Source organism: Protomyctophum parallelum, assembly GCF_964188405.1.
Source record: "Protomyctophum parallelum genome assembly, chromosome: 12".
NCBI classification, from domain to species: domain Eukaryota; kingdom Metazoa; phylum Chordata; class Actinopteri; order Myctophiformes; family Myctophidae; genus Protomyctophum; species Protomyctophum parallelum.
Genome location: NC_139712.1, coordinates 48,947,716 through 48,971,967, shown reverse-complemented (window position 1 = coordinate 48,971,967; position 24,252 = coordinate 48,947,716). Strand labels below are relative to the sequence as shown.

Here is a 24,252-nt window from a genome sequence, read left to right as displayed (position 1 = left end):
ATCTGAATCCCCCCCACCCCCCCCCCCCATTTCCCCATATTGTATCTTTTCCCTTTTTTGCTTCCCATATGATGAATTCCTGTTCTGTACTTTAGCTACATAGAAATGTCTATTTGTATGTCTCTAAATGTTTGTATGTCTTTGAATGTTTTGATGAATTGAACAATGTGGACCCTGTTGTAAACAAGTGTAATGCTTAATTGGGTCGTCCACTCACAGTTGACAGTCTTTGTATTGAGTTTGTGCTTAAAATGTACTGTAAATTCTACAAACTGTTAATAAATATTTCAATCAATTTCAAAAACACACACAGCTCTCTGATACATGTGCAAGGATTAGTTGATCAGAGGGTATACGAGTGACACATCATCATCATCATCATCATCATCATACTGTTATGCAGGAACGCCTACTGAGTGGCAAAAAAACGACTTTCTGTCCGTGACAGCCCATCCATACAGAAAGGTCCTATTTGATTGCATTAAACAACGTTAAGCAATGTTAAACTGACTTTGCCACTTACTTTGACACTCGATTTTCCAATCACTTTATACATGGTAAATGGTAAATGGTGCATTTATATAGCGCCTTTATCCAAGGCGCTTTACATAGATTGTGCATTACATTCACCCATTCATACACCGATTGCGGCGGAAGCCATGCAAGGCACCAACCAGCACATCGGGAGCAATTTGGGGTTCAGAGTCTTGCCCAAGGACACTTCGACATGTAGACAGGAGGAGCCGGGATTCGAACCGCCGACCCAGGGATCATTGGACGACCTGCTCTACCTCCTGAGCCACAGTCGCCACATGCGCATAGCCATTTTCATCAAAACAAAGTCTACTGAACAATCAGCAGCTGGAAGAAAGTCATTCAGCTCTGCCTGGGAGGTTGCCAAATGTTCTGGCAGCATTGCATCCAAAAGATTGAGGGGCTGCATGTTGAGATGTTTGTTGAACTGTTGTGCCTCCCTGTGTTCAGCGTTCCTTGTCAGAAAAATCATTCTCCAGCCGAGTTCACATCTTAACCCATTCTGAACGGGCACCCATTTTGGTGTCGGCATCATGTCGTGCTTTAGCTATTGAAAAATAGCAGATCTACAAGCTCATATCGCGCCACCGAGTGGCGCGATACGAGCTTGTAGGTCTGCTATTTTTGAAAGAAATCGAAGAACGACTGACATTTTTAGAATCTGATCTCAGGTCAGAACGGGTTCGTCAGACCAGCGTGTGTCCATTGGAAACCTCGTATGAATCTGATCTCAGGTCAGAATGGGTTCATCAGACCAGTGTGTGTCCGGCGGAAACCTCGTATGAATCTGATCTCAGGTCAGAATGGGTTAAAACTTGACAACATGAGCCAGAAGAGATTGTCACGGCTCAGTGACATCCTGGACAGATTGGTTATAGCCCGCCATGTGAGGTGTTTCATTAGCAACACATCGGCAACGATAAGTGCCCAGTAATTCCGGGTTTTGATGCCTTTTTAACCCATTCTGACCGGGCACCCATTTTGGTGTCGGCATCACGTTATGCTTTAGCTATTTAAAAATAGCAGATCTACAAGCTCATATCGCGCCACCGAGTGGCGCGATACGAGCTTGTAGGTCTGCTATTTTTGAAAAAAAATCGAAGAACCGACTGTGACATTTTTTGAATCTGATCTCAGGTCAGAATGGGTTCATCAGACCAGTGTGTGTGTGTGTGTCCAGTGGAAACCTCGTATGAATCTGATCTCAGGTCAGAATGGGTTAAAGGTCCAGTGCAATGCCATTTTCGGTCATTTTCTTTTGAGGTTTAGGACTGAAATGGCCTCGCAAACCAATCCGAATTCAGAAGGTTCCATCCACCAGGCTATATGGCCAGGTGGGATCCCACTCACGTTTGAAGCCTGCAGGCACACACTGGCCAAGGGAGAGAGACTGAGGCCACTGTGCAGAATGTTTGTTACCAAGTTGCTTATTTATTTATAACCTAAAATGTTTTCAGATACATATTTTAGTGTGCTGATTAAGTTCACAATGAGTAATACACCATCTGGACGTTCATCTTGAATGAGATTTAAAAACGTAGTTGTTCTGTAAAATCAACGTGTTTGGAGGAACGTGCAGCTATATGGGAATCACACAGGTGAATGAATTAATCGAGATTAATTCCTCTATGTCATCACACTGCACATTTTTGTTCACATGCAGTAATTAACCCATTCTGACCTGAGATCAGATTCATACGAGGTTTCCACTGGGACACACACTGGTCTGATTAACCCATTCTGACCTGAGATCAGATTCACACGAGGTTTCCACTGGACACACACTGGTCTGATTAACCCATTCTGACCTGAGATCAGATTCTAAAAATGTCAGTCGCTCTTCGATTTTTCAAAAATAGCAGACCTACAAGCTCGTATCGCGCCACTCGGTGGCGCGATATGAGCTTGTAGATCTGCTATTTTTAAATAGCTAAAGCATAACATGATGCCGACACCAAAATGGGTGCCCGGTCAGAATGGGTTAAGAGTGGCTTTTTAGGGACTTTTGATATACAAATGGGCTACACATTTAATATTTTAGCAGTATTGTTGCCCATGTGATGATCACATACATGGGCATCTAAAAGTGTGAAAAACAATGTGCAATATTGTCTATGCAGTTGACATGTGATAGCGAATCAATTAGCATTTTGAGTAGTAACACTGCTGCTGTGAAGTTAGTGTTTTGGTTTTGGTTTTTTCAGGCTAACGTCGAGGGATTGGTGTTGTTGCTATACTGTGCTGCTAGTGTTTTGCTTGTTAGTGTATAATTTATTCTGCACCTGGCTTTGTTGTGAAACGGTGCACCTACCGTACACACACCATTTGTTTTCCCAGACCATGGGAGTCTAGCACATTTTTAACTCATTCTGACCGGGCACCCATTTTGGTGTCGGCATCATGTTATGCTTTAGCTATTGAAAAATAGCAGACCTACAAGCTCATATCGCGCCACCGAGTGTCGCGATACGAGCTTGTAGGTAGGTCTGCTATTTTTTGAAGAATCGAAGAACGACTGACATTTTTAGAATCTGATCTCAGGTCAGAATGGGTTAATCAGACCAGTGTGTGTCCCAGTGGAAAACCTCGTATGCATCTGATCTCAGGTCAGAATGGGTTAACACTCATAGAGCCATACCTGCGGTGCCACAAGTTATAATAATTACCCATTGAAAGCCTTACCCGCCGCGGCGCCACCTGTAATAAGCTTTATATCCAAATCGACCGGCTGAAGCTAAACACACATACCTCAACAGGGGCGTAACTACCGTGACGCAGACAACGCGACTGCGTGGGGGGGGGGGGGCCCAGAGGCAAGGGGGGGGGCACACGGCCGCCCACCCGTGCCGTCTAAATAAAATAAAATCATAAACACATACAGAGATGCAATGACAGTTGAGTTGAACAAGTTTGTGGAGTTTGGCGGAGCCTGGTGGTGGCTGCTGCTATAGCACACACAGCCCGCCATACCATATGCATTAGGCACACGTGTGATATGCCCCGCTAGCCTGGTTAATAAACCAGACCGAATCAGCCGTTGGCAAAAAAGAATTGCCTACCGGCGGATTTCGGTCTGGAGAGGCTCAATTGTACGCCCATTTTCTACACACGAGAACGTGTGCGCCCAATAGGGACACGGTATGCAATATGGGCGGGCTTTGGTACAGTGACGTTCAATGCTTGAGACCTTTGACTGACAGTAGCTCTGACCAATTGCGTCAATGAGAAAATGTTTCCCTGGAAATGAAATCCAAGCTGAGCCTCCCCAGACTAATATCCCGCGGATCCGTGCGATATTAGTTGGTTTATTAACCAGGCTAATGCCCCGCCTCCCTAACAGCTCTGTTAGAGCATAGGGCTGTAGGCTATAACAACGTGAAGGAAAGTCAGAAGTGTCTGTGGCGAGTGTGCATGCAGTGGGCTTTCTCAGTCTCCAGTCCCGACAGCCAGGTATAGGTGCACAAATCACAACTACAACTGTACAGTGCCCCGCTGTTTATAAACCCACACACAGTTTGGACTTGTTTTCACAGGCTGCTGTACATTCGTCAAATCCGTCCGGCGTTCAGATGTGAATGTCGCATCGCGGCCGACATATTCTGGCGAAAGATAAACAACATCGCCAGCTGCTAAGATTACAATGTGCTTTCGGTTTCATCTCTGCGAGGCGAGTGACACATACACGGAAGCGGGGCTCAAATCTATGACTGCCGCTGAAGTACCTAGACAGCACACTAGATGGCGGCGTTCATACTGTAGGGCCCGGGCATAGTTAATCCATTAATAAAATGTACCCATTGTCAGCAAGCGCCTTTAGGCTTGCTGACGATGGATTCATAGCACTAATTTGACGGAGACCGAGAATCAGGAAGTGCATTTTTGCCATGTAACGGGTGCCGGGATTTTGATTTAATCCACCCAAAACATACATTTTGTAACCAAAAGGATCATATCGTTTAGAGAAATGAGGCGCAAATCAAGCTTGTTTTGAGCCAAAAAGAAGATTCTTCATATTACGATTCTAAAAAACTGCGTCCCCACAGAACACCGAAGTCTCAGGTCAATATCGGTAGAGAGTGCTAAATCCACAGGTTCATGTACTTTTGTATTTGCATTGTAATCCCCATAGGGGGATTTTAGATCGTCTTAAGAACGGTTTGAAAAATATTCTGCCGAATAATTTAACCCATTCTGACCGGGCACCCATTTTGGTGTCAGCATCATGTTATGCTTTAGCTATTTAAAAATAGCAGATCTACAAGCTCATATCGCGCCACCGAGTGGCGCGATACGAGCTTGTAGGTCTGCTATTTTTGAAAAATCGAAGAGCGACTGACATTTTTAGAATCTGATCTCAGGTCAGAATGGGTTCATCAGACCAGTGTGTGTCCGGCGGAAACCTCGTATGAATCTGATCTCAGGTCAGAATGGGTTAAGTCATAACACCACCGTGACCATGTCAGGCGTAATCCCACTACCAGAATCAGAGTAGGGTCGACATGGTGTGTTGTTGCTTGGCCCAAGTTTACCAGCATTATTATCCCGCCCTCAATGTCTTCACATATTGTACAGTTAACCCATTCTGACCTGAGATCAGATTCACACGAGGTTTCCACTGGACACACACTGGTCTGATTAACCCATTCTGACCTGAGATCAGATTCTAAAAATGTCAGTCGTTGTTTGATTTTTTTTTCAAAAATAGCAGACCTACAAGCTCGTATCGCGCCACTCGGTGGCGCGATATGAGCTTGTAGATCTGCTATTTTTCAATAGATAAAGCATAACATGATGCTGACACCAAAATGGGTGCCCGTTCAGAATGGGTTAATATAAAACGCTGCACCCATTATAACGATGCACCCATCATCAAACAGATGTTACCTATGGTAACATCATTCTTACACCTTTTTATTAATTTTTTCGTGGAACTATAGAGCACAGGTTGGTTGAGCTTCTAGTCCATATTATGCCAGTCGCGCTTTGCGAGTGCAAACAGGCTTAAGGCTTAAGACTCGCCAGCATATTTTACGCATTGGAGGAGTGTTCATATGTTAATTAAGGGTGCAATACAGTATCTGCTATTATGCCACTTGACTTAAAAAGATGTGGGTCAGACATCTTATGAGTGCAAAAAGAAATGTTTGTTTTGATACAAGAGCCAAGTGTGTCGAAACGAGAAATGGAGCGCTTCAGCTGCGCTGGTCCTGGCTTAAAAAAAGCAATAAAGCATTTAACTACTGGAAAGGAAAGGTACTATGTTTACCCTGCAGGGTAACTGGACTAAGCTCAATAACTTGTTTACAGCCAGGCCCTGCTCATAGAACATTTCATGGTAGAGGTTAAAGGTATATTCAGTGATTTCACTTAATTCAAATATCACTTATTTTTTTGTTTTGTTGTGATAATCCTCCCTACTATAGAGTGTGCTGACCATATAAGGAGTTCCTCCCTGTCCCCAGTTAACCCCTGGGGGTCAAAAAACCTTAGGTTTCGTTTTTGACTCTCTATCCTGATTGGACGAAAGGCTGGGTCCCACAGCCAAAAACGAAACCTAAGGTTTTTTGAGTGAAATCACTGAATATACCTTTAAATGCCTTGTCTATTGCTTCCTGCTTCTCGTACAGTGAGGACGCTTCGTTTCGCCGCTCTCGCCTATGCTTGCATTCCTCAACTGATATCTTTGCTTTATTTTATTTTTTTATCTCTACAAGTGGATCCTAGATACTTGTAAACCGACGGGACTGTTTTTGTTCTTCAGATAGAAGTTTCTGCCTACTTCAAAATACCCTTTTTTTTTTACCTTCTGTGACTGGGTACGTGGCACATAGCTAGCTATATAGCTAACTAGCTCTGGACACTTGGCAAATAGCCAGCCATGCCCCCAACAATCTCTTCAGAGGACTTTCAGAAGCTGCTTCAAAAGATTGCATTGCTGGAAACGGAATTACAACCTCTTAAGAAACGGAATTACACCTTTTAAGAGTGAATCTGGGAGTAAAACATGGGAAAGAAAACCACACGCAGAATAAGACGTTAGTCTGGAGTACTCTCGGCGCAAAGCCAAAGGACACGAAAGGTCGACAAACTGTGAGTATCTCAACTACATCCACCGTGATCACTAACAGAGATAACATGAAACGACGGCTATAAGTGGGAGGACTCGGAGCCCTGATAAGACCAGCTGGCCTTCGCTCCCAGCCCGACCCAAAACCCCCCCCCCCCCCCCCCCCCCCCCGCAGTGGAAAAGTGTGAAAGGCAATTCAAAATTCACACACCTCCCCAAAGGGAGAATATGCGGTTGACCAACAGATTTTAAAGGGATTGTGACATAAAAAAAAAGGTTTTGGAATTGTTCTTGTTTTTTTTAGGTTTTCTAATCTCAATTGCACCCAAAAAACATGAACTTTTAACATTCAGTAGATTTTCTGTGATCTGGGGTTTTCTGGCTCAAACAGGTGCTCTGATTTGCCGGCAGTAAGTGACATCACTTACTGCAAATCCCAGCAGATGTCACTGTTTCACTGTGTTGCCTGTTTTCATTGTAGCTCAAAAGGCCCAAAAAACCCCAAAGAAAACTTCAGACCACAGAAAATCCACTGAATGTTCAAAGTTCAGGTTTTTCTCGGTGTAATTGAGGTCATAAAACCTAAAAGAAAAAAGAAAAAGAAATGAAAATGAATGTCATAAAACCTTTAACGTGCCGGTCCGGGGATACGAACTATAGCGACCTTCCGATATCAAGACCGCTCCGCAAACCGTTCGGCCACCGCTGCCTGGTGAATCATGTGGATCATGCAGGGGTGTCGCTTATGTAGTAATTGGCACGGACGAGTGGTAAATAAATATACAAGCTGCACCGCATCATGTTCTGAGAATACAGAGAATAAACCAGACTACCGTCGCATAGAAGAAGCTGAGTTTGATTTGGCGGCGGAGGTTGTTTGAGTTCCATGCGCTGGCTATGCCGTTCCAGGGCGCCCTCCATGAGTGAGACATAGAAATTATAATTATGAAAACACTGACAGACTGAAGCTCTAAATATGTCAGCAGATGTCAGCTCTTTTCTCCCCACTAACAACTCTTCACATGTTTGGCGGCCTGCCAATCATTCTTTTCACAAACATACACACGTTTGGCGTCCCTATTTTGGGTGTTTTCACAATACAAAATAATTTATAAATGTATTAATAAATAAAGGTATGAATAAATTAATAAATAAATAAATAGGACGGTCATTTTAAAGGAGTGACGATTAATCAGCTCTCTCCTTTTGGAATGTTCTTGATGTTTGACTGTGAGTGCAAACAACAGTTCACTGCATAATGCATGAGGCCACGGCAGCTGCTTGGAGATGATACTCAGCTCTCAGCACCTGCAGGTGTGTGTGTGTGTGTGTGTGTGTGTGTGTGTGTGTGTGTGTGTGTGTGTGTGTGTGTGTGTGTGTGTGTGTGTGTGTGTGTGTGTGTGTGTGTGTGTGTGTGTGTGTGTGTGTGTGTGTGTGTGCGTGCGTGCGTGCGTGCGTGCGTGCGTGCGTGCGTGCGTGCGTGCGTGCGTGCGTGCGTGCGTGCGTGCGTGCGTGCGTGCGTGCGTGCGTGCGTGCGTGCGTGCGTGCGTGCGTGCGTGCGTGCGTGCGTGCGTGCGTGCGTGCGTGCGTGCGTGCGTGCGTGCGTGCGTGCGTGCGTGCGTGCGTGCGTGCGTGCGTGCGCACGCACACTGGTTTATATGTGCGTCTGGGGAGGGATGTGGGGTTAACAGAATGAGCAAATGCATGAGAGACAGAGAGAGAGAGAGAGAGAGAGAGAGAGAGAGATAGAGAGATAGAGATAGAGAGACATGAGGGCTGCATTACAGTTGTTTTGTTGTTATGGTCATAATGAGACACTCACCTGCCCGGGCTTTGAACTCTCACACACAATGACCTCTTCGTCTGTGGCTATTTCTGGCGGGTTGTCATTCACGTCCAGCACCTGAACAGTGACAGGGACGTGATTGATGAGGCTGGGGTTCTCTGCGATGAAAGGAAGTGAAATGGGAAAGAGAGAAGAAAATAACAGAATTCATGTATGATTAATAAGCCGTGCCGAGTAGCCATCTGCATAGCACAACATTTCCCAAACAAGCGAGTCGAGTCCCAAAAGTGGTTCGCAGGATGTTCTGACGCAGGGTCACTGGCAGAGAGCAATTTTAGTCGAAGACTAATTAACTGCTGGCTATTAAATACATGTGCTCCTCATAATAACGTGAATAGGATGGACATTCCACTGTTTGCCGTGGTCAGTCGAACAATACGGAAGCTAGCACTTAGAAATGGTTAGGCCTATCTCTGACGTTTAATTCAACCAGGCATGTGGTCCTCCTGACTCCACAGGTATAGTGTCAAACGTGAGGCCCCCCCCAGCGGGACCCCAGTTGCGCACCATACTGCTCTAAACCAGTCCTATAACCTACAGACAGGTCTCGGTGGGTGCTCGATATGCTCATGTAATATTAAATTTAAAGTATAGGACATGTCAAGAGCTCCTGGCTGGGACTGCCTATAGTGCCCTCCTCGCTTGGGATAATATATTCCTTGACAGGGCAGGTATAGGGTTGCGGGAGGTGATCTTGTGCAGTGTACCGCATATGTGAGCAGGCTTTTTGTGGCAGCCTATTTGTTTTTGTTTTTTTGGTTGCAGTACTCCACTTGTTGTTAACCCATTCTGACCTGAGATCAGATTCTAAAAAAATGTCAGTCGCTCTTCGATTTTTTTCAAAAATAGCAGATCTACAAGCTCGTATCGCGCCACTCGGTGGCGCGATATGAGCTTGTAGATCTGCTATTTTTCAATAGCTAAAGCATAACATGATGCAGACACCAAAATGGGTACCCGGTCAGAATGGGTTAAGATGGATTATTTGCCCCCGGCTCTGCATTCGCATGAGCAATTCGTTGGCATACCCTGCTGAGGGATGAAGCTAGTAAAACTATAGTGTGTGAGCGCACGTTTACACAAATAGGTGTGAATGTGTCTATATCCGTGTCCCTCCCTGTCTGTACTCCCTCAGAGCGTCTCTTCTTCTACAATGTCTCTTCGAAACCCCTGAAACTATCAAAACATGGAACTAATCATGTAAATTGGGTTCTGGAGAGCCTGCTCAATACCCTGATGGATCGATCTTCCCCCGGCTATCAGCATAGAAGAGGCATTATTTGGATTTATGGTGACAAGATTTCTGCTGATTGGGCTGTGCATTGGTCTTGCGTACCGAAGAATTGGAAAAATGGCAACGCTGAACAGAGCCCCTATGCTGCCTGCCATGATAGACTCGTTGCCTTGGAGCAGAGATTGTTGGGCAGGGCACTTGGGGAGATGCATCAGAAGATGGACACGATCTTGGAACAGGCCAGCGCCCTGCAGATGCATCAGAAGATGGACACGATCTTGGAACAGGTCAGCGCCCGAGTGTCATGACTGACAGAGAGCCATAACGGACATAGAGGAGAAATAGCCATATTGCTATCCCTCGCTCTAAACATGAATCTGGATTCCCCCCCCCCCAATTGACAATCTCCACAAGAAGAGACAGCGTAAGACAAGATCCTCTGCCCCCCCCCCCCCCCACCTCAACCCCCACCCTCCCTGACACCTGTTGTGTCTTCGTCTGGGCCGTGTTCGTCTCCACTGAACCCGCCATGATAACGCAGGACAATGAGGCAACGTGACATGACCTTGGGGAGATATGCCCTTTACACACATGTCTTTACACACAGCCGCCTTCTACCCCCCCCCCCCCCCATACAGAGGGCCTTGAGAGAGACCATCGCAGCAGCACAGAACGCATTTCCAACCGCAAGTATCCATATCCCTTTAATCAACTTCTCAAATGACCTCTCACACAAGGATAAAGACAACTTAAGAGATTTAAATCGCAATATTCTAAAAGGCCATGGCCATAGTTTCCTCCCGAAATTGGATGAAAGGGACTTTAAAGTGGGTCCTGATAACATACATTGGAAAAAAGAGACAGGCAAAGCAATGCTTGAAAATTGGCTTACTAGTTTAAACTTATTGACCCCATAAACCAAGAAAGGAGGGGGAGTAAGTCTAACATAATTAATCTGTCGCATTACTTCCAACCAGATCAACACCAGACCGAACTGCTGGAAAAGGGGCTTTCATTTGTTCCAACTCTGGACATCTACAAACAACAAACCAACAGGTTAAAGAAAGACCTTTCCCAGTATCACCGCAGACTGAAACTAGCCACACACTTTGGAAGGGACCAGGGAAGAGAAATGCAACCATTTCGACCAGGTTCAAACTGGGAACCTGCCGAGACGTTACTCCCTACCAGCCTTAAACAACTAATCGAGAAGGACATGAGGTAAAACGCATACCGGGGCACATTAAGGAAAAAGATAATCTCACAATAGAACAAACCAGGGCACTTAGGGAACTAATCAACAACAAACAAACAGGAGGCTATTGTGTTTCATGTGATTGATAGTGAAAGTAAAACATTTACATTTTGCCTTTCAGGCATTTAGCTGCCATGCTTGTCCACAGAGTTACAGAGGGCAGTGAAGACTAAGGGCCGATTCATACTCCTATTTTAGAGCCGAATAAAAGTCGGTTTGGCGCTGTAGAGCCTACAATGTGACGTCATTTGGCTCTGTAGAGCCTACAATGTGACGTCATTTGGCTCTGTAGAGCCTACAATGTGACGTCATTTGGCTCTGTAGAGCCTACAATGTGACGTCATTTGGCTCTGTAGAGCCTACAATGTGACGTCATTTGGCTCTGTAGAGCCTACAATGTGACGTCATTTGGCTCTGTAGAGCCTACAATGTGACGTCATTTGGCTCTGTAGAGCCTACAATGTGACGTCATTTGGCTCTGTAGAGCCTACAATGTGACGTCATTTGGCTCTGTAGAGCCTACAATGTGACGTCATTTGGCTCTGTAGAGCCTACAATGTGACGTCATTTGGCTCTGTAGAGCCTACAATGTGACGTCATTTGGCTCTGTAGAGCCTACAATGTGACGTCATTTGGCTCTGTAGAGCCTACAATGTGACGTCATTTGGCTCTGTAGAGCCTACAATGTGACGTCATTTGGCTCTGTAGAGCCTACAATGTGATGTCATTTGGCTCTGTAGAGCCTATGATGTGACGTCATTTGAGGTTCGGGGGGGGGAGGGTACCGTGGTAAAGTCGGCTCTTCGGTGCTACTGACAATTTCTGACGAGCCGAAATCATTTCGGCACTACAGCGCCGAAACAGCGGTAAAATAGGAGTATGAATCGGCCCTAAGCACTAATGAACTGTGTAAAGAAATGAGAGCCAGGAAGACAACATAGCTTTTGGACTTATGGTAGCTATGCTGTATTGATTGGAATTGCTTCCAAATAGCATTGAAAAGTTAGGAAGATTCCAAGGGTACCGACCGGGCTGAGAGGTATTCTGAAAGTGGTCAAATGGTTTATAGTGGTATCATAGCCTAGTGTTTAACAAACATTTCATAATCAGACCCTACATAGCACCATGACTAAATAAATTCAGAATACTCCTCCTCACTTATTTGTGAAGGTTATCTTATTGTAATTCTGAACAATAGTCAACTCAGAGAGTGGCTCAACATTCCAGCCAGGATTTCTTACAAGGACAAGCAGACAAATGATTCAAGGTTCACAGCTACACTTTGTAATTCAGAAAATCAAGCTATATAGAGTCAGTATTCATACTGACTCTATATAGGTTGATGTTCTGAATAATATCCTTGAATACTAATAAGGAGAGGTGAAGCGATAAAGAAACATTAGCATGCAGCACCTCTGACTGTTGGGAAAGGATTTTCCTTACAAATTGGCTCAAGTTACCTGATAGGAATTCTTTAAGCTATTGGGGCCTGAATTGATTTAATTAATTTTCAAAGAAAGCACACAAGGACATCGAAACAATAGGGACTCATTTGGTTTGGTAGTTGATTATGAAAATAAATGAATACATACATAAAATATGTATGCTAACTGACATGAACTCTGTCTAATCAATATGCAAATGGTGGACTTCATCCTTGTTTTCTTGTGCATGCTAATTAATTTAATTCCACCACTTAATCGTGTGGATATAGTGCTCAAATTAAACAGACAATCATCATGCCCTTATTTGATTTTGATACAAGTGTTGTTTGTATAATGTTAAAATATAACAACATACTAATTTAATGAATTATTGGATTAGTATTTTTCATACAGACGAAACAGTGCATAACACGCAGTGCACAGTTTGAAAGGTAAATGTGCACGCACACGCCTAAGAATCATGAGAATCTCTTGTGCAATGGTGAATTTATTTATTTATTACAAAATCACATTGGCAAGGTCTAACAACTTAACCCATTCTGTTCGGGAACCCCTTTTGGTATTAGCATCATGTTATGCTTTAGCTATTGAAAAATAGCAGATCTACAAGCTCATAGCGCGCCACCGAGTGGCGCGCTACGAGCTTGTAGGTCTGCTATTTTTGAAAAATCGAAGAACGACTGACATTTTTAGAATCTGATCTCAGGTCAGAATGGGTTAATCAGACCAGTGTGTGTCCAGTGGAAACCTCGTATGAATCTGATCTCAGGTCAGAATGGGTTAAAGAATCCATACTATATATATATATATATATATATACTGCCACAAGCCGATGAATAGCACTGCTACATCGCAAGTTCAAAGTCCAGCAGTTTTCTCTCACGGTAAAGAGGAGAGCATTGGAAACCGCGAGAGATTCTCTCAGACGTGTGCATGCCTCCTAAAGCTCCATCTGTGCACTTCTTCTAATGTCTCTATAATATAACAAAAGACATACATAAATGGATGCACCTGGGACGTATCCTCAGTGATGTATCCCAAGGTCATCGGGGTTTCGGGTCTCGCAACATCATACCCCTCACTCAGGTGACCCAGCCGGGAGTGATCAAGTCCCGACTTACGTCCCAGTAGCTACCCTCGATAAGTCCCATTAGGGAAAAACCAGGGCCACACAATCCATTCCTCCTGAACTACTCTGCCGGGACTGGGAGGTACCATTCTGGCACATGGAAGGACTAGGCTCTGTGGGTTGACACCTGTCCGGGCCCCTCCTACGTCTCACCAGGTCCACTCCTGCTCTCACCAGGTCAGGCCCTGTGCGTTGCACCAGACTCCCAGCACCAGGCACTTTATTCAGGAATGGTGGATTCTCAAGCCGCAACGGTTCCGCAGGCTCCACCTTGCCCTTGGTGGTGCCGCAGGCTCCGCTTGAGGCTTGCATGGCCCTCCTAACGGCCTCACCTACTACCTATTCCACTCTATAGCAAAAAACTTGGTTCCAAGTTGATGCTTGAGATACCATTAAAAGATTGTTCACTCATAACTTCCAGACGCTTTGCACTTTGAAATGCTTCATCTTGTCTTGTTGTTGTTGTTGTTGTTGTTGTTTCACAATTTTTCTAAAACAGCAGATCTACAAGCTCTTTGTAAAGTTTTGGTAAAAGTAGCTTATGTTTTGATGCGGATACATTTTGTACTTTTACTTGTAACAGAGAATATCTTTGTACTTAAAGATGTCGTGCCGGTGCCAAGATTTTTTTCCACCCTAAAACATGATCATCAGGTATTATAATTTATTATATAAGGAGGAAGAGGTTTTTAAAAAACGTGTACAGTATTTGTTAAAATGTCTTTTTTTTTATATATATATATATATATATTTTTTTTTTTATCCCACGATTTTGTTACCCCTTTTTTCACCCCTGTGTCAATCATCTAATGTGATCCTGGGCTCTACACACCCTCCGCCAACCTAGTCCCCATATATGGGGGACATGGGGAGAGCAACGGACTTGAACTCATGCTTCCTTCATGCCTGAGTGTCCAAGTTGCTCCTTTACACCTGACAGGGGGGAGTTTCCCTGGTTGGACGTATAGCGCGTGGAAGGAACACGTTATTCCAACCAGTTCCTTTCCCCTCCATCAGGCGCCCCGGCTGGCCAGGGGGAGGTAGTTTAGAGACCAGGATTACTGCATGTTTTTTGTGAGGGTACCTACCCTAGGGGACACGGGGAGAACATGCAAACTCCACACAGAAAGGCCCTTTCGCCAAACCCCGCCTTCGGGTATGGGCACTGATGACGCGGAGGAGGAAACACGCCGCCAGCACCCACAGCGTCCCGAGCGGGAATCGAACCCAGGACCTTCTAGCTGTGAGGCGACAGCACTACCAACTGTGCCACCGTGCCCCCTCAAAAAAATGCCTTTTTTTATGTGGGCACGCCGACCAGTTCATTAAGTATGCCTGGTTTGTCTGGTGGGTGGTGGTGATCCACCTGAACTGAAGCCGCACCCACTACCTCCATGGAATAAACCCTAAATGCTAAGGGAAGACATAATTGTCTCCACCAGCCGAAGGCATGGGGGGAGAGTATGTTTTGCACTCCGTCCGTCCGTCCGTCCATGTGTCCGTCCGTGTGTGTGTCCGTGAGCAGCTAATCTCCGGCACCGTTAACCTGGTCGATGCCAAATTTTGCACACACACTCCCTGGATGCCAACGATGAACCTCTGCCCCAAACTTTCCAGAACGGCCTGTTATAGCGCCACCAGGAGGCCGCTTTGTGCAAAACAAGTTTTTGCACAGTACACCTACAGATTTTGTTTACTTTTGTTGCCCTTTTATCCAACCACCAGATGAAGGCAAGCTGCAATGTCCTACATTCCTATCCTGGTGGAGACCTGTGCCCAGAAGGGCACTTTTTCTAGTTGCTACTGTACCAAGGGGTCTAAGTATACTGACACCTCATAAACCCACATACTGTACCAAGGGGTCTAAGTATACTGACACCTCATAAACCCACATACTGTACCAAGGGGTCTAAGTATACTGACACCTCATAAACCCACATACTGTACCAAGGGGTCTAAGTATACTGACACCTCATAAACCCACATACTGTACCAAGGGGTCTAAGTATACTGACACCTCATAAACCCACATACTGTACCAAGGGGTCTAAGTATACTGACACCTCATAAACCCACATACTGTACCAAGGGGTCTAAGTATACTGACACCTCATAAACCCACATACTGTACCAAGGGGTCTAAGTATACTGACACCTCATAAACCCACATACTGTACCCAAGGGGTCTAAGTATACTGACACCTCATAAACCCACATACTGTACCAAGGGGTCTAAGTATACTGACACCTCATAAACCCACATACTGTACCAAGGGGTCTAAGTATACTGACACCTCATAAACCCACATACTGTACCCAAGGGGTCTAAGTATACTGACACCTCATAAACCCATGGAAAACTGGAAAGAATACAAAAATCACGGCACTCCATCTTTAAGTAAAACATGTGACTACTTCTTCACTGCTGTCATTCCATCGATCCTTGTCAAACAACAACACCGCTTTAACAGTATAGCAGTATTCCAAAATGCAACCAGCGAAGTGATCAATCTGTCGGGAAAACAAAACATGTGTGGCAACATGCCACTAAATGCCGTCTGACTTCAAACACAAGCCTTTAACCCATTCTGAACGGGCACCCATTTTGGTGTTGGCATCATGTTGTGCTTTAGCTATTTAAAAATAGCAGATCTACAAGCTCATATCGCGCCACCGAGTGGCGCGATACGAGCTTGTAGGTCTGCTATTTTTTGAAAAATCGAAGAACGACTGACATTTTTAGAATCTGATCTCGGGTCAGAATGGGTTCATCAGACCAGTGTGTGTCCAGTGGAAAACTCGTATGAATCTGATCTCAGGTCAGAATGGGTTAATTCATGTCAACATTACGAGCTCATGAATGCCTGCTCCATCGGCATGAAGTTAGTAGAAAAAGCAACGCACGTTGCCTCCACTCCGTCCACGACATCCGTTTATGCCAAAACAATTAGCAAATCATTATTTTGACTAAAAGGGAAGGGGAAAGGCTAATGGTTTGATAACATCAGTCCATTATTATTATTATTATTTTGACCAAAAGGGAAGGGGAAAGGCTAATGGTTTGATAACATCAGTCCATTATTATTATTATTATTTTGACTAAAAGGGAAGGGGAAAGGCTAATGGTTTGATAACATCAGTCCACAACGAGGGAAATTTATTTGACCCTCATCATAGCTCATCTACTGTAGCCATGAGGTTAATTAACCCTATACAACCCAGCCTTATCACTTAAGTGATAAGGCTTATGAAGTTATGGAGGGAGAAAAATACATTTCAACCCATCTGATGGATGGATGGATGGATGGATGGATGGATGGATGGATGGATGGATGGATGGATGGATGGATGAATGACATCATCTCAGTCCATGAGCAATATAATGGATTGTGTAATGTCAAACAAATACTGTTGTAATGAAAAGTGTACATTGGTAGGCATGTAATGACAAAAAAAAAGTAGCTTATGTTTTGATGCGGATACATTTTGTACTTTTACTTGTAACAGAGAATATCTTTGCAGTATTGGTACTTAAAGATGTCGTGCCGGTGCCAAGATCTATTTTCCACCCTAAAACATGATCATCAGGTATTATAATTTATTATATATAAGGAGGAAGAGGTTTTAAAAAAAAATGTGTACAGTATTTGTTGGATTCAAACTGGTAATGAAGAATTGTGCAGCATCCTCTGCAAACAGAGGATGCTTAAAAAAAGTGAAGAAAATATAGGATCTACTGTATTGAAAAGAGGATATAGGAGAAGACAATTAAAAGAGAAAGAAAATACTGGATTTGTGTAAGAGAAATTATTATACTTCTGTCTTTTTTGTCTTTGTCTTTCGTGAAAGAAATCGTGAAAAATCTGATTGTGAACCTAGTAGGCCTATCGTGATTCGAATCGTGAGTTGAGTGAATTGTTATTATGTCTATCTATACATCGGCTACTTGAAAATAGCTGATCTACAAGCTCACAACGCATGCACAGTGCAGTGAGTTATGAGCTTGTAGATCTGATATTTTCAAAAGAATAATGAAAAAAAGGTAAGCATTTGTAATATCTTTTGAAACATTTTAACAACACAAAATCATTTCAGATGGGGGTCCATGTCCAAATCAATATAAACTAGAAAAAGTGCCCTTCTGGACACAGGTCTCCACCAGGATAGGAATGTAGGACATTGCAGCTTGCCTTCATCTGGTGGTTGGATAAAAGGGCAACAAAAGTAAATTATCCACAGATCCGTGCAGTTAGAGGTAAAAACACTTTTCGGCCAGTTATAGCGCCACCTTGAGGCTGAGTTGAAATTGTTCATGTGGCATTTCTTCCTCGGCCTAGTGGGAATGTGGGTGCACAATTTCACGGAAATCACGCGATGTGTTCTTGATTTGCAGCATTTTGTTTGAAACTGAGCACTCCGGTGAACTTTGGAAGCCAATCTTAACCAATCAGGATGGAGTCTGAGAAATCTGAAAGACCGGTTTCATTGAATGGAGTCTCTAGAGAGACTGTGTACCAATTTGCGCGATGTTTGGACAAAATCTGTAGGTGTACTGTGCAAAAACATGTTTTGCACAAAGCGGCCTCCTGGTGGCGCTATAACAGGCCGTTCTGGAAAGTTTGGGGCAGAGGTTCATCGTTGGCATCCAGGGAGTGTGTGTGCAAAATGTGGCATCGACCGGGTTAACGGTGGCCGAGATTAGCTGCTCACGGACACACACACGGACAGACGGACGGACGGACGGACGGAGTGCAAAACATACTCTCCCCCCATGCCTTCGGCCTGGTGGAGACAATAATGTGGGTCCTTGACATGGAGATGCTGCTTTCAGACTCACTCTCAGCTGGTAAATATACATAAAGCTCTGTAACAAACAAAGGCTATGTTCAACAGAGAACCTCTCTACAAATTGTTTGTTAACCACACACACTAGGCGTATAAAAACCTTTTAAAACTCAAGGTTGCAACATTAATAGCAGTAACAAAATCCCAAACCCAAAACCCAATTCTGGTTACATAATATGGAACCAAAATGGACCTGTAATTTTGTTCCATTTGTACACACTTCAGACCTGGAAGGGTCCTTTTTGGAACCCCTTCAAGGAACCCAGAGAATCCATGGACCCCACTTTCATCATTTGAGTTATGTGATCGGTATCGCGAAGGAAAGAAGTGTTGTGTTATCGGTACATCTCATGTTAGCTGAGGTGGTTCGGGCATCTGGTTAGGATGCCACTCGGGCGCCTCCCTAGGGAGGTCCTCGACGCATGTCCCACTGGGAGGAGACCCCGGGGCAGACCAAGGCGCAGTTGGAGGAAATACATCGACTCTCTGGCCTTGGAGCGTCTCGGAGTCCCCCAGGAGGAGGTCACTGATGTTGCTCGGGAGAGGGAAGTCTGGAGCTCTCTGGTGGAGCTGTTGCCCCCGCGACCCGACTACGGATAAGCGGTTGAAGATGGATGGATGTAAAATCCTGGGTTGATAGAGAGCAGCTGGTGGGTACCTAAATACTGGGTTGATAGAGAGCAGATGGTGGGTACCTACCAACCTCCGAGGCGCTCACAGTGATGTTGTGCCACGGGGTGGCCTCCCTGTCCAGGGACTGGCTGGTCCGGATCATGCCACTGTCCTCGTCCACAGTGAAGTACCGGTCTTCCTCTGCACTGCCTTCATCGTCCATGTAATACCTGTCGATAGAGGAAACGGAAGATCAGAGATCTGTTACAAAAGGAGATGTCCGGTGAGAGAGTGTTTAACCCATACTGAACGGGAACCCATTTTGGTGTCGGCATCATGTTATGCTTTAGCTATTGAAAAATAGCAGATCTACAAGCTCATAGCGCACCACCGAGTGGCGCGCTACGAGCTTGTAGGTCTGCTATTTTTGAAAAATCGAAGAACGACTGACATTTTTAGAATCTGATCTCAGGTCAGAATGGGTTCATCAGGACCAGTGTGTGTCCGGCGGAAACCTCTTTGAATCTGATCTCAGGTCAGAATGGGTTAAAGTGGTTGCATGGTATATAGTACGTCACGGTTGTATCCCTTGAGGTTTTCAATACCCAGATACATTTGTGTTTAGTTTTATTTAGGCTATTTATTTGGGGAAAATGATCCAAACAGCATCTTGCAAGACTAATTATTAATACAAACCTTGGAGAATTCACCAGGTAGTTGATAATGTCGCGATATGTCACGGGGGTCAAGGGTTATTTTAACTTATTTCCTCAATTACATTCAGCCAAGTTAATAGTATTGATTAACACACACGTTTTAATGTATCATGTACTGTCGGAGCTCCGCGGTAGGTAGAACATATAAGCACCGTCAAAATAGAAATCCACTCTTCAAAGTCAGCGCCCGTAGCCTCGTAAAGACAGTGACGTCACTGAAATATTCAAGTGTTGAATTAAATGTGAAACACGTCCTCTATTGAGAAAACAAGAAGATATGTTGACAAATACTGTATACACTCCATACATTTGGAAACTATATTGATTTTTATTCAAATCAATATAGTCTTCAGTTCATTTGGTATTATTTTATCCCATTCTGAACGGGCACCCATTTTGGTGTTGGCATCATGTCGTGCTTTAGCTATTGAAAAATAGCAGATCTACAAGCTCATATCGCGCCACCGAGTGGCGCGATACGAGCTTGTAGGTCGACTGACATTTTTAGAATCTGATCTCAGGTCAGAATGGGTTAATCAGACCAGTGTGTGTCCAGTGGAAACCTCGTATGAATCTGATCTCAGGTCAGAATGGGTTAAAAGTAGGCTAACCACAGTCAAATTTCAATAGACGTCTTTGGGCTGGCCTGCAGTGACATTTGTAGTCCCTGTGTGTCCCTGCACAGTCTTGTCCAGGTCTTGTAGTTCTGTGTGTTGTTCATGTTCTAGTTTCCATGGTTCTAGGTTCTTGGCTTCACCAGGTGTTTCTCATGTGTAATCAGCCCTCTTGTGTATATCAGTCTTGTTCCCCAGTCAGTCCCTGTTTGGTCCCATTGTTTGGTGTCATGTTAATTTGTGTCAGCTGTTCACTTATAATAAAACACCCAACCATGGGTTTTTGACACTACCTGCCTGGTTGTCCTGCTTTGGGGTCCTCACTACACCACTATACACAGTGAAAACATGCAAAGTCAAACTCCACAGTCCACGCGGTGTTTTGTTTGCATTTCTGAGTGAGTGGTTTTCTCCTGTGAAAAGTATAGAGGTATGTTTTATGGAATTAACAAACAAAGGTGCCGTACGTGTGCATGCGGGTCCTATATAATATACATTTATAGAATAATGTTTTGTTTGGGGTCACAGCACCAAATCCTTGTATGAAAATGTCATTCTTAACTGTTTACCAATGATTAGTGTTACAACCTGAATTGCACATCTAGATTTTTATCTCTCAATTTATTTCAAGGCATACCCTAGTCCAGGCATGTCCAAAGTCCCCACAGCTTCCTTCCTTCCTAACTCCTAAGTATTATTTATCCGATTTAAAACTAACATTACGTAAATATTTATATATGTACACCTACGTACTTATACTAGGCTGTGTATGTTGTAACAGGATATAATAGGCTATACTGTATACTACTAGGCAACTGTATATGTTGTAACTGGAAGGATGCAATGCAGGCTGTGTATGTTTGTCTGCTGTTGCTATAGTAAGTTGTGACAGGTACAGTATTTGGCTCTTGTTGAGCTCTTTCTTTCTACTTACTGTACGTACATATACTCAAAGCTTATGGTGTCTCTCTCAACCTGCTCGACAGCTACCCGAGCCAGGGTGAAGACCCCAGACCCCTAAGCTCAGCTTCTTCTCAGCCCTGAGTCCATTCTCCTGTGACATGCTGTGAATGCTGGACCCTAGAGCCTGTCCTAAATCCATGACCACTGCACTACACCAGCATGCTATGTGCAATACTAAACACCCACGGCTGAGTGAGAAGATGGCAGCCAGGAGGTCGGTGCCATTGATACTAGGAGGAAAGTACTGGCCAGCTAGCCAGATGGAGATGACTGGAGACACGGTTGGAGAGCTCATCAGGAACTAGAGAGAGATGGGTTCCAATGTTTGACCTGGCATCACTTACACAAATGATGAAGTCAAGTAGAAGATGGCTCAAGGTAGGAAAGAAATGTGTATGCTGTGTGTATGTGTGATTCAAGCTGGTGTACTATTATGTCATGTGGCTCTTAAAGGGATAGTTCAGATTTTTTGAACTTAAGTTGTATGAAATACTTGCCATTAATATAGTGGTTGCAACTGTATTAATTGTTTGCAAGAGTCCCGTGGTGGGAGTTCTGCTCTGGTTTTGGTGAAATATCAAGTAGTTCCGGTCATTTTGTGGGGGGTACTGGGGGCCACGCAGTAAAGGTAAATTAATCCACAAAACTAACGTTATTTGTATTGTTGACCTATTTCTAAAATATTAGTGCAACTTTCGTTCTTTTTTTACGTTTCTATCACACAGAACTATGTTTTTTGTGTCCATATCACTACGCCCAAAAAATAGTTCCATGTGATAGAGGGGTCAAAGTTGAACGAAAGTCGCGCTAATATTTTAGAAATAGGTCAACAATACAAATGACGTTAGTTTTGTGGATTAATTTACTTTTACTGCGTGGCCCCAGTGCCCCCCACAAAATGACCGGAACTACTTAATATTCACTAAAACCAGAGCAGAACTCCCACCACGGGACTCTGGCAATCAATTAATACAGTTGCAACCACTATAATAATGGCAAGTATTTCATACAACTTAAGTAAAAAAAACTGAACTATCCCTTTAATCACTTCAATACACTTTTTGCTATTTGCTAGTGTTGTGGTTCCTGAGGTTTGTTGTGAGTTATTGTGACAGGGTGGCTGTATTGGTTCATGACTGGCCTGGTGGCAAAGAATGTCTCTATAGTAGCTCCTATTCTCTCTCTCTCTCCTCTCTCGACCTCCTGATTGATTTGCAACAGTTGTGTAACTAGCCTCTCATTTGTTTGTATGGAGTCCCCTCAGTGTGGGGTACAGACCCCCTCACTGCAGTGCACAGAACATGTTCTTCTGTTTACAAACTTTGAACACGTCCACTAACTTGACATTCCAACTGACCGTACAGTAAGGCCTGATGGAAATGCAGCCTAGTTGAATAGTCACAAGCTTTGTGTGACTGTGATGCAGTGAAGTGAAAAAATGAAATGGCACAAACATTACAACAATTAAACAAAGCTGTGACCTGATGAAAAGAAAAACTTAACTAGCCTAAATCAACCCATTTCAAACGACTATAATGAGTAAAATATTAAATTGGGTTGGCTCCCACCAGTTCTGGGTGCCTGCAGACACAGTGCTCTGCCAGCATCATCCTTCTCTCTCTGACCTTGTCTGACACGTGGTAGGTCTCTGTAGAGCACAATGCACATGTTTTGGTATTGCAGGTGGTCCCTGGCCATGCATTCAGAAAATCGTGTGTGTGTGTGTGTGTGTGTGTGTGTGTGTGTGTGTGTGTGTGTGTGTGTGTGTGTGTGTGTGTGTGTGTGTGTGTGTGTGTGTGTGTGTGTGTGTGTGTGTGTGTGTGTGTGTGTGTGCGTGTGCGTGTGCGTGCGATCAAATGAAGGAGGGTTTGCGTATTTCTCCATGTCAAAGGTCTGTGTGTCTCTGGAGGTCTATTACTCCAATAGACCCCCAGATGCGCTTATAATTTGCAAATATGTCTTCCTGGTGTATTCCTGCAGGCTTCTTCTTGAAAGCTGAAAGCCATTGAGTCAAAATCAACCAATCCTCTTATTATCATACAACAGCCACAGGCGTAGCTTAACCAATTCTGACCGGGCACCCATTTTGGTGTCAGCATCATGTCGTGCTTTAGCTATTGAAAAATAGCAGATCTACAAGCTCATATCGCGCCACCGAGTGGCGCGATACGAGCTTGTAGGTCTGCTATTTTTGAAAAAAATCGAAGAACGACTGACATTTTTAGAATCTGATCTCAGGTCAGAATGGGTTCGTCAGACCAGTGTGTGTCCAGTGGAAACCTCGTATGAATCTGATCTCAGGTCAGAATGGGTTAAAGAGGTCCTTGTATCGTATCTCCCGAGTATTGCGCAATGTCCGACATCTCTCTACCAGCCACATATATACAACGGGTGTTTCCCCCCCGTGGCACAATCGTTATGCGATGCTCAACCAATGGCACATCTCCCACCCAATCACGCCGGCCAATCACAATTTGCGTTCTCACTTTTTCATCTTCACTTTTGTCTTCAATGTTTGTGTTTACACAAACACGGAAAGCTGGGCCCCTCAAAAAATAAATAAAAATAAAAATATATATTCCTTTTTTTGTTCCCATACCCGAGGTGGGGTTGGCGAAAAGAAGCAGCTTGGACTCCTCATGTATAGAAAGAAGCATGAGGTCAGTCCGCTGCCCATCCAGGTTGGCAGAGGAAGTGTAGCGCCCAGGATTACATTAGATAATTGACACTGGGTGAAAAAAAATGGGTTGCAATTCTTTTAATAAAAATATATATATATTGAGAGAGGACTTGGGGTGTCCCGTTTGGTCCAGGGACAAATATTTAACTAGTTTAAATGTGGCTGTATCCAACAAAAATGTTGTGCCTTTGAAAAGGTTTTTCTCCAGCTCACGAATGTAGCCTGTGATAGTGTGATTAGTGAGTAACAAGAAAGTAACAAGAAAAAAATAATAATAATAATCTTCACCCATGTAACGGTGCATGAACCCCC

At 44.1% G+C, this 24,252-nt stretch overlaps 1 protein-coding gene across 1 annotated transcript in view; it reads right to left on the bottom strand.

Moving 5' to 3' along the window:
- Positions 1 to 24,252, bottom strand: part of LOC310867695 (cadherin-18-like) — a gene marked incomplete at both ends in the record, with an annotated part of 792,291 nt that overhangs the window by 56,851 nt on the left and 711,188 nt on the right. Inside the window, 2 exon segments of the mRNA XM_083777814.1 lie at positions 8,424 to 8,545; positions 19,055 to 19,197. Of these exon segments, the coding sequence (XP_083633940.1) occupies positions 8,424 to 8,545; positions 19,055 to 19,197 (265 nt within the window).